At 36.5% G+C, this 11,501-nt stretch overlaps 1 protein-coding gene across 3 annotated transcripts in view; it reads right to left on the reverse strand.

The window, feature by feature from the left end:
• The window catches only part of NBAS (NBAS subunit of NRZ tethering complex), a 317,946-nt gene that overhangs the window by 171,888 nt on the left and 134,557 nt on the right, over nucleotides 1–11,501 (reverse strand). For all 3 annotated transcript variants that reach the window (XR_013441601.1, XM_078055983.1, XM_078055984.1), the window contains 3 exons: nucleotides 8,073–8,135; nucleotides 5,863–5,985; nucleotides 1,919–2,021 (listed from right to left, as the gene is read on the reverse strand). Coding sequence is in view for 2 of the 3 variants with exons in the window: in XM_078055983.1 (XP_077912109.1) it covers nucleotides 1,919–2,021; nucleotides 5,863–5,985; nucleotides 8,073–8,135 (289 nt within the window). In the remaining variant the exon portion in view is untranslated. The remainder of the gene's footprint in view (nucleotides 1–1,918; nucleotides 2,022–5,862; nucleotides 5,986–8,072; nucleotides 8,136–11,501) is intronic.

Below are 11,501 nucleotides of genomic sequence, written 5' to 3' on the forward strand. Positions count from 1 at the left end.
TCAAAATTGTGCCATTGAGCTTTCAAATCATTTTCCAAGATAGCAACCCCTAATATAATAGCCAAAAGTCAGTAAAACAACATAGCATAACTTAAAAGTTACTAAAATGATATTTAAAATGTAATATTTAAAATATAAGTTTGAAAAAAAATGTAAGTTTGCCAAATCCATATTACCTTCCTCTAGAACCATTTCAAGCTGTTATGATATGCTTTCAAATGTTTTCTCGAAGGAGAGAGGCTAATGGCCAGAAGTCATTAAAATATCAAAGCCTAATAAAAAGGTGTTAAAATGTAACAAAAACAATTTAATATGTCAGGTTGTTATAAGCTAGTTCAAGTGTAATATATTTATGCCAATTTTCCAATCAGAATCAGAAACAGTAAATAGCAAAATAATGCCATTCCAACTTAAAAACACTACTGCAGACATATAAATGATGGTTAGGCTTTGGAGCCCATGTGAATATAGATGTTCTCCTGGAATTGGAATTCAAGTTTCACTTTAGACACAAAAGGGGAAGCTACTGGCAGTTGTATGTACATGGTCTGAGACTATAATCATCAATGTAAACTTCACACTCATTCATTAAAACCTGAAGTCCGAATATAAAACCATTTCTCAACAGTCTATATTAGCACTCTTTTGTTAAAATCACCTTGAATAAAAATACCAACCAATTTCACAAAATAGAGACCTATTTTTATAACTCATTTTATCAAGGGGTCACGCTTTGCGATGTCAGAGCAGAGCAACGTTAAGAAATATCCTATAGAATTTCATGTTTGGCTTATTGACAGAAAAACTCAAAATGGAAACCTGCTTTTAAATTATATCTCATTAAAATGGGTTAGTTGGATAATTTTTCCACATGAGCTAGGAGTAATCTGGTAAGACACATACCTTCCAAAAATATTAATTAAATCCCCCTGGGTTACACTCCTCCATCAATTAGCAGCCATTTCTTAAGTATCCTTTGTGTTCCGGGCATTACAATATACACTGGGGGATAGGAGGCTGAACATGAATATGATAATGCCTACCCAGGGGCTCATGACCAAAGGGAAAAATCACACATGGAAACCAGTTACTGCATTTGAAAGAAAGACTATAACAGAGACAAGTTACATGAAAGGACAAAGGCAGGCATCCTGGAGGGCATAATTAGTGAAGTGAGTGCTGAAAATTACCAGGAATTTTCAGATCAAGGAAAGAGGACTAGATCCAAGCACAGGGAACAATGCAGATGGAGTCACGGGACATGAAGCAGCATGGTGCGTGGAGAGTCAGGGCAGATCTGGTGGACACGGTGGAGCAGGGGGGACACTGTGTCCCCTGTACTTACAGAGTGGCACGGGGGAGAGTGGACACGGAAGCTCGATCTGCTGTGGCCTTCTACGCCATGCTAAGAAGTATGGTTACTTTCTGATACAGACATGTAACAAGCAGCAAATTTAAGAAGGAGAGTGTTATGAAAAGGTGTTTTACAAGAATGCTCTGAATCAGTGTAGATTGGAAATATGGAAGCAGGGAGACAAGTTAGGAGGAATTGCAATTTAGCAGAGATAGGACAGGTTTGAAAGACCTTTCCCAGCTACATCAATCAAATAGGCATTAGTGACCACCAAGACTATGGTAGTGAGAGGAGTCCAGGAGGAGTCTGTTTCCTAGCTGAGGATTAGCTTGCCGAATAACCTCTGTTGCAGTGAACGAAGATTGGGGCGGGGGGTGGGGAGACAGGAGGTGAGATATGCGAGTGCTCAACTTAGAAAGCACTACTCTACTCGATTCACCGCTATGACTCAATAGTATTACGTATAAGTGAGGCTTATGGTCACCATCTCTGTGTCCAGGAAACACACTGCAACAGCCAAACTTCCCAAATTAAAAACAAGTAACCTTCCATGCACCGAGTTACCTCATAGCAAGCATCAGAATCCAGACAGGTGTAAACATTCTGCTGCATAGTTAACATGTCTTGCAGCAACATTCTCCAATGAGACTCACTGACAGGAGGCTGCCTGGTGGGGAGAAAAGAAAATAATTCATGAAATTGCTCTTCAATTGGCCAAAAAAAAAAAAAAAAATGGTATCACCATTCTATATGCCACACAGCTCCCAAATGATCAATAGGAAGAATCTCATTTGAATTTCCAGGAAAAAACATCGATCAGAGGGAAAAGTTGAAGGGCTCTGTATCAATGCTAGAGATGCTGCCTGAGCCACCTCGGCCACGGAACTAGAACAGCATTACGGTGATAACAGCAAAGGTAAACCGAGTGTGAGTTTCCAAGATAAAATAAAGCACAGCAAGATAAAGCAACTGTGATCTAGCAGAAAAAGCACTCGGAGACAGGAGAACTGGTTTCAAATCCATCTTTATCACACTGCAATCCCCACAGGGGATCTTCTTAACTCCAACTACACGTGCAGACCTGGAAGGCAACTAGAGCCCACCCCTGACATCAGTCGAGAGGCTGGGACCCCAGCTCATCAGCAGGGCAGCACTAGTGGCTCTCCTCAGCGGGAGTCCTTGCAATAGTCCGCAGAGTGACTGACCAAGTGCCGCAGGGGTTATGTTCATCCCACGGGACAGCCCAGGTGCCAGAAGACAGAGTCCTACAGGGGAGTGGCAAAAGTTGCCCCATCTAATTCAGGAAGGAGCTTCATGCCCCCCCCAAGAACCAATATCTTTTGTAACAATTCCATAGGCACAGTTCTCAGGGTCTCCTCAAAGACATGCCAGTGACCACACTCAGGAAAGCCCAAAGCATAAAGCCCCTATCAGGTTTTCCAGTTCATTTCCAGTTCCTCCAGGTCAGAAGCAATTTACCAACCAGGGATCAGGTTTACATAACCAATGAGGCATACACAGTCTTGTTGATCAAATAGCATTTTATGTTGGGATCCAGGGTTACAGAGTTAGCGGATTAATGGTTCAGATTCTCCTGCAGCAGGGAAAGGGTTTTGTTAACAAATTCACTGACAGACACATATTAGCTGCATGATCGTGAACACTTAATGTTCCTGAATTTCAGTTTCCTCACTTAAAGCCCATCTTGGAGAGTGATAAGAAATGGAGGAGATTAATTCTGATAAAGCACAGGCATTGAAGATGTTCCTAAGTATAAAAACAAGCTCAATTACCTGTACAGCTCTGAGTATGTCTCTTAATTTCTCCGAGCTAGATTCCCTTTTTGTACATTGTGAGGATTAACTAAAACTAGAATGTATGAAAAGACACTCCCCCCATTTTTCTGGTATAAAATAGTATTCAATAAATGTTAATGAACAAATCTGAAAGTTACAAACACATTTCTTTGGTTTCTATAGTTACATAGATGATTACTAATATTGTTTAGCAGAAGGGAGAAAGTGCTGTAATTCTTTCTGCTTCCCCCAAAAGTTCACCTTTGTTGACTATATATGAATTTGGAATCATTATTTATGTTTACTTGCTAATCTTGACGTTCTACATAATCCTGAATATCACTGTTTGAAAGGGCAGATTTTATTTTGTTTTGTGCTTGTCAAATACCAACTGTCAAATAACAACTGGATGCTTCTTTCCCATGTACCTTTCCCTTATTTATGCATTAAAAACAGGGCACATAGACTATAAGCATATAATAGTATTGCCAAGGGAAAAGCATGTATTTGAGATCATTCCTATGAAATTTCTGGTCTTCAGGAACTTTTTCACCTAAAATTTTTAATAAGCATATGCTTCATTTACTTATAGTATTTTATATTACACAAAATGAATAATTACTTCTATCCTTATGCAATAAAGCATAAGAGAATACATTTTTTCCTCAGCATACAAACAGAAAAAACAAACTGACATATTTTCATGTCTTCCAGGACAATCCCTGAAGTGTGTCCATTAGTTAGACCTTGATATGTGAACTCTTTGGGTGAACTTCAAAGAACTGGAGGGTTCTTTCAGATTTGTCTTGCAGGTAAGTTAAGTTGCAAAATGTTTGATGAAGTGAGTGTCCATCTTGCACCAGCTGGATAAAATCAAACCTAGGCATTGTCTAGCTGAATTCAAATTCTCATAGCCCAGCTGTTCTTCTGGAAGCCATCAACACTGGGACAGATGGTATTAATGTTTTCTCACACATGGCTAGCCGTAAGTACAGGTTCTAATTAAAATAAATTATAAGACATTATTTACAATGGCCTTTTCAGAATACATTCAGTAAATACGAACCAAGAGTAGAACCTGAAGGCACTATACTAGAGAATTGCAAATTAACAGAGAGATCCCTAAATATAAACATGATGTATTAGTTACAGCCTTGGAACAGAGGTATATTTTCCAAGGAGAAACAGTATTGCACTCATGATGGTAAAACTTGGTTTGTGCAGATTCAATTAAATCTCCTACCATTTAGAATATCCATAAGAATATTCCATAGATGCTGAAGGCCAAGCCATGGTAGCATATATGAAAAAATTAAGATTTACTTCAAATTAACTAGTTTGAAAAAAAGAGGCCATATTCTCTTACATATTCAGAGTAGAACACCATGAGCAGAGATTAACTTCAAAGGCTCCAGAAGTATTTGAGGAACTCAAGGAAAACACAGGAAGTAATCTAGCTGTAACAGCAAGGCTTTCTTGAAGAGCAGGTTCTAGAGTACAGTCAGCATGATCAGAAATATCGACCGTTTGTTTCTAGTTGTAAAAAAAAATCTTAAGAGTTGAGTTGCCAAAACCTTTTAAATTATTCATTTAATAATTATTGAGAGAGGGCCATTGATATATATGGTCCCATATGAGATGTATGGGAACTATAACACTTGTCCTGGAGAAGCTTATGATCTCGAAAGGAACATAAGGCACAGACATCAATAATTATAGTACACTGTTGAAAAAGACAGATAGGGAGAGGCAGATACAAAATGCCAGGGAATTTCTTAGGAAGGAGAGGTCCTTGAGCAAGCCACTCCTAGTTGCATTCCATAAGCAGTTTACTACTGTTGACTGGGCTCAGGATTCCCGGAGCCCTCTAGGTGGTGCATGTTTAGCTCTAGTAGGGCTTGGGAAGTAGAGCTGTCTCTATTTGCAATGACATGATACTGTATACAGAAAATCCTATGGAATATCCACAAAAAAAAACAAAAACAAAAAAAACCCTACTGGAACTAATACAGGTTGGAAGACACAAGCTCAACATATACCAAAATCAAAGATAATATATCAACATTTGTACACACTAGGAATGAACAATCCAAAAATGAAATTAAGAAAATAACTATCTACAATAAAAAAAAAAAAAAACTCAGGAATATTTTATAGTACACAAATATCCATAGCTTTATCTATAAAAACCAAAACTCAAAACAACCCACAATGTCCATAAACAGGTGAACAGGTCAACAAAGTGTGATAAATCCATAAAATGGAATACTACTCGATAAATAAAATGGAATTATTATTGATCCATGATACAAAATGGATGAATGACAAAATAAGTACGCTGAGTAGGAGAAGCCAAACAAATAAAAAGTGTATACTGGATGATTCCATTTACATAAAATTATAGGAAATACAGAGTAATATATAGGAATAGAATATAGATCATTAGTAGTCTGGAGAGGGGATAAGAGGGTGATGAGGAGAAGCAAAAGGGAGGGGAACATAAAGGGGCAAGAAGCTTTTAAGGGTGACATATTTATTACCTCGATTGCAAAATGGTTTCATGAGTATCTACATATATCAAAACTTATCAAAGTCTACACTTGAAACATAGAATTTATTGTTGGTCAATTATAACTCAATGAAGTAAATAAAAAGAACAGTACTTTATTTTTAATCATATATAAGTATCAATTAATTTTGTTCATTACTTACTTCCGACCAGTGTGCCTGGTCAACCTAACCATCAGCTTGCGTGCCTCTTCTGAGCTAGACTGAGTGTTCTTAACAAACGAAACTGGTTTCTCAAGTCCATGTTTCTCCAAGAGCTCCGACACGCTAAAAGTGAGAGAGGAATTTTTTAAAGTCTTGCTACCAAACAAAAAAAAGCCTAAGAGTCTTGAAAATACAAGTAGCACTTAGGTGTTTAGAACTAAAAACAAAAAGTAGCATACAGAATGACCCAATTTTACATAGTGCATTAATTCTCAGCAAAAAAAAAAAAAAAAAAAAAAGCTAACAATTATATATCAAATCTTATTTCCTGTACTTTTATTACAAAACCCATTTTGTTTAAAGTATGACATATCTTTATCTAAAAATATTTTTTTTATTATTTTCCTCTACTCTAAAAGCATCAAATCAGTAAAACAAGCCAAATCTATCATTTCAATACTCAGCTTTAACTCTGAACAATCCTACTGAGTAATCTGTTATAGGCAAGGTTGTTAGAAAACCAATAAAGAATTTTAGAGTTGGAGCCACAGAAACATCACAAGGCTCAATACCCCTCCAGAATCTATTATATAAAAATACAAAATATGTCACAAATTTTGTCCCATATGAATCTTCTTGAGATATCTCATTCCCTAATCATCAGCATCATACATATATGATGGTTGGCCTCACCAAATCTCACATTTTTGAAATAGCTACTACTGGGTTTATAGAGTGTGACTGGCTAGAATTCAGTAGCTTGTCATGAAGACAGGTTTCATGGGTCATGTCACCCAACATCGTGTATGCTAAAACATTTTTCAACGATTAGTAGCTATGAGGTGGAACAGAAATAAAAATTCTTACTTTAAAAGGTCAGTAACTTAAACTAAACAGGGAAAGACATGGGTATCATCCAGAAACTGACCGAGTATAACTGTTTCCTTGAGGTGGTAAGAGCATAATGCGACATCAGGACCACTCATGGTTACACCCAGGAACATACCGTGAAATATACTGTTTATTTCACCATATCTTTTTGAGATCACTCTTCTCAGTTTCATTAGAGGAAAAAAAGGTAATCATGCAAATTGTAAGGAATGAATCTATATTGACTTAATCCACTAAGTTTTACTCAAACTATGTTCAACTTCTCAGGGAAACTGGGGAAAGGAGAGACACAGCCAAACTAAAATAACCAAAGCTTGGAAAGAAAGAAAGAGCTTGATTTACTAAGAATTTTTCAAGGGGAAAAAAAAACCAACCATATAGCTTTCAGGACACAAAGTACAAGCAGCAAGGTAGTAATAAAAAGAGGAAACAGAGGTCCCAAGGAAAGTGAACAATTAATTCTTCATTCAACTCCCATACATACATGGCACAAAAACACTGTTTCCTTAAATACAACTTGAAATATTTTTATACTCAAGTCCCTTAAATTGAATGAATAAAACTTCTAATTAGTAGACTCCAAATTATTATACTTTACTATTCATATCATCACTATAAAGTGATGGTATTACCTATAATTCTATAATTATGTGTTGGAAAAAATTTGTTATCCCTAAAATTTCATTTTTAATACAGATATTTAAAATTACTCAAGCATCTTCATATACACATATAAATACTAGTATACAACATCTGACTTCCTAAATGGCAAATTGGGCATTTCAGGCTCCAAGATAGAAAGTTTAATGCTTCATTTTGACAGTGAAGAATATTACTATAGAGTTACTTGAAGGCTCTAGTGCAGTTTGATTGAATCCAGATTCCAATCAAATGTAATATGCCCAAAAAACGGAAGTCAGGAGTATAATAAATATTGTTTGCTGACAGACACAATAATTTCTGCAGGAACTAACACTTCTTGTGTACCTACTATGGAAGAGGCACTTTAAATGGTTAATCTAACATTAATTCCATTATCTCACGGGTTAGATACTTTAAAGAAGAAAACCCGGGGTTCAATCACACAGCTTCTCAGTGGCAATGCCTACATTTGAACACAAGTCCACCAGTCTTCAAAATCCAGGCTCTTATTACTCTACCATAAGCTGGCAGTACATTTGTATTAAGAAAATTCACTCCCAAAAGAGTCAAACAAATAGGAAGTCAAACTGCAAATGACCATTAGACATATGAAAAGTAATGTTTCTGGACAGACCTCCTCTATCAGCACAGAGCCAACAGACGAACATTTCTCTCACCTGAGAATTTGTTCCAGTTGGTCTACCATGTCATGAAGAGCATTTGTTACCTCTGTTTTATGACTAAAAGATTAAGAGAAAAAAAATAAAGTTTTAGTAGTAGCTTTTTACGTAAAACACAATACTCAAGTGAAAAAAAGAAATGATGTTTCCCTTATGGTTAATATACAACAATATTACACTGCTGGGCAAAATTTTGGTCTTATTTCCTGAACGCCTTCAGCATCTTTCATGACTTAAGAGCTTAAGATAAAAAATACTGGACTAGAAGAATATTATCTATTACTGATTAGTGTTATATGGACAACTATTTCCTGAAGAACTTTTAGTTCAATTCTGCTAAAAGGCAACAAAGCATAAATCAATTTTAAGTCTTTTTTTTTTTTTTTTTTAAGAAGAGTTAAAGGGTAAAATCACCATCTGGTTCTGTTCTTTTAACCAATAAAACAAAACAGGTAAGGAAGCATGGCCCTGCATACTGGCTTGCTCCTAGGCCTGTCTATATCCCTTCCACACCCCCTATGAAGTTTCCACTAGGATTCTATATACTCAGAAGACTTCTTCCATAATATCATTCCCTCTGCACCCACTCCAGTATTAAGGAACCAAAAAGAAGCACAACCATTATCTAGATAATCCCTAGAAGGTGGTGGAGATAAAAAGCAAGCCCCTTCTGAGGAAGCATGTGGACAGGCGACTAGGAGAAACATTATCATGGCAAAGGATCATATACTAAATGAAAATGTGGCTGGTAGAGTAGATGTAGTATGACACAACACATGTATAAGTGAATGCAGGGATCTGTCACAAAGCTGAGACACAACTATAAAAGTCCCCTTCCATGCTATACAGCTCTGTGCCCCAACTATGGAGGGAATGCTTGCAGCGGAGAACAAATGCACCTGACGCTCCCGGGTGTCTTCCAGCCAATGATGCAACTGAACCCCAGCAAGATCCCAGGGTTTTATTAGTAAGATGCCCAAATAAAATCTTCGTCTGGACTTAGAAAATTACAATGTCCTAACTTGAACACACACACACACACAAACTCATTATTTTTTAAAACTATTGATCTTTCCTGGTCTAAATCTATTGGTCAATTATTAGTGCAATTTACAAAGATTATACTATCTTTCCAAACCAAGTTTTAGGCCTTGAACTAGAGTGTTAAGTTAGGGTATGTTCCATTTAAAGTCCTTCAAAAGGTCACTTGTCACAGCTACCTTCTATTAACATACTGCAGTATTGTTTTAATTATATTTTGTAGTTCTACAATAAACATTTGTCACTGATTTTCAAGAATACAGGGTTTTTCCTTCGTGAATTGACATCCACAAACATAATTACTAAAGACTTTTTTGTTTCAGCCAGTGGAATATGCTGCCTACATAAGATGCACAAAAATTAATTAGGTTAAATAAGTGTTCATTTCCTAAATGGCGAAAAAACAAAACAGTTTACCATTTGGTAAATAACCACATAACCACTAAAAATGAACTAACCACAGGCAGAGTAAAACTGATGAACTTGGCATGAAGAGAACCACAGAAAATATTTTGAAGCTCTATATTTTAATACTAGGCTAATTTAAAATTATAAGTTATTTAGAAAATTGTAAATATGAAATATAATCATTAAGAAATGGAAAACAAGAGAGTATCAATCTATTTTTGTATTTACAAAAAAAATGTTAGATCAAAAATCATTAATCTGAAGCTGAGAAAAAGAGACACTTCTTAGCCTACACACTCTTCAAAAACACATTAATTCTGTAATTATAATGTCTACATAAAAATTGTTCTTTTAATATCATCATTCCATTGATACTTCATGGTAGGCAAATTACTGTTTAAAAATTAATAGATTAGCTCTAGCTGATATTTATGCTAGTTTGATCTTACTGAAAAACAAAGTCTAATACACTTACTCCTAAAAATTATACATGTTACTTGGGAGTCAATGAGCTTGACTAGTTTATTCTAGGACAACAAAGGAGGCACAAAGCTGAAAGACAGACCATCAAGTTTCCCAGCAAGACCATTTGAGTAAGAAACTCCTCACCACTTCTGCCCTCTGACACAGATATTAAGAGAAGCCTCTGCATCTCTCATCATCCTCTAGGGAGAGCAATTTTACTACTAACACCCTGATAGCCAATGGGCTGAGGTTTCTAAATGATGGGTAATGACATTTTGCTACAAAATCTGTTCATACAATCCCTCTTCCAGCCTTTTGCTGCCTACTGACAGTCCATGGCTCTCAGAGAGACCCACGGTTCCCAGAGGCTCACCTGCCGTTCCTGCTACTCTTTACTAAGGATGTGAGATAGCCTACGGTCATATCTCTATAAGTCTGGGTAATAAACACATGCTGAGGCACTCTGTGATTTACCTTTCCCTACATGAAGATTCCCTAAACCTAGACTGAGGAAGCGAAGTATGTATTAAGCACTACTACAATCTCCATTTAGCTTTACCACTAACAAGTCTAATTGCTTGGATTCCTTCTTGGTGGTCAGTACTGAGACCCCTGATGAGGCGATAAATGATCACAATCTATAAACTGCCCAACATTTCTATAACATAATAGAATCTAAGATTATCCTACACAAAAAAATCAAAACTGAAACAAGAGGACAAGCTAGATGCTCACATACAAGGCAACCTCCCAAGCACTCCAATGAAAAGGCTTTATCTTGTCACAAGGATTCCAATCAGCTTTTTAGTGTCTTAGATATAAATTAATGGTCAAGAATCACTCAACATGAGGGCACCTGAGCGGCTCAGTTGGTTAAGCATCTGCCTTCAGCTCAGGTCATGATCCCAGGGTTCTAGGACTGAGCCCCATGTCAGGCTCTCTGCTCTGCAGGAGTCTGCTTCTCCCTCTCCCTGCTGCTCCCCCTGCTTGTGCTCTCCCTCTCTCTGTCAAATAAATAAATAAAATCTTAAAAAAAAGAAAAAAGAATCACTCAACATGGACGAAAGTCCCTAACAGTAAAAAGGCAGATATATAAACAACAGGATATGAAAAATGAGAGACCATGGTGAGAAAGTAGGTAGTGCGAAGAGTAGAGGGACAGGTAGGTGCACATCTCTGAAACAAGACTAGGATGCTATCTTATTTTAAAAGTTCTTAGAATTTAAATAAGAAAATCAAAATAAATTTTAAAATTCAAAAGATGGATGAAAAGATAAAACTGAAGAAACTCCCAGATCATTTAACAGAAGATCAAAAAGTGGGAAAAAGAATAAAAAGGGCAGTAAATAAAGAAGTATAAAAAAATGGAGAAAGAAAAAGGAAGGGAGTACAAATAAAATTACCAAGGAAACTTATCAAGGAAAGAATATAAGAAAATTTCCCAAAGCTCTAAAGGGCAGGAATTTCCAGATTGGAACAGGCTATCCAAATGAATAACACAACAACAAATTT

The sequence above is a fragment of the Halichoerus grypus genome, chromosome 10 (genome assembly GCF_964656455.1).
Source record: "Halichoerus grypus chromosome 10, mHalGry1.hap1.1, whole genome shotgun sequence".
NCBI classification, from domain to species: Eukaryota; Metazoa; Chordata; class Mammalia; order Carnivora; family Phocidae; genus Halichoerus; species Halichoerus grypus.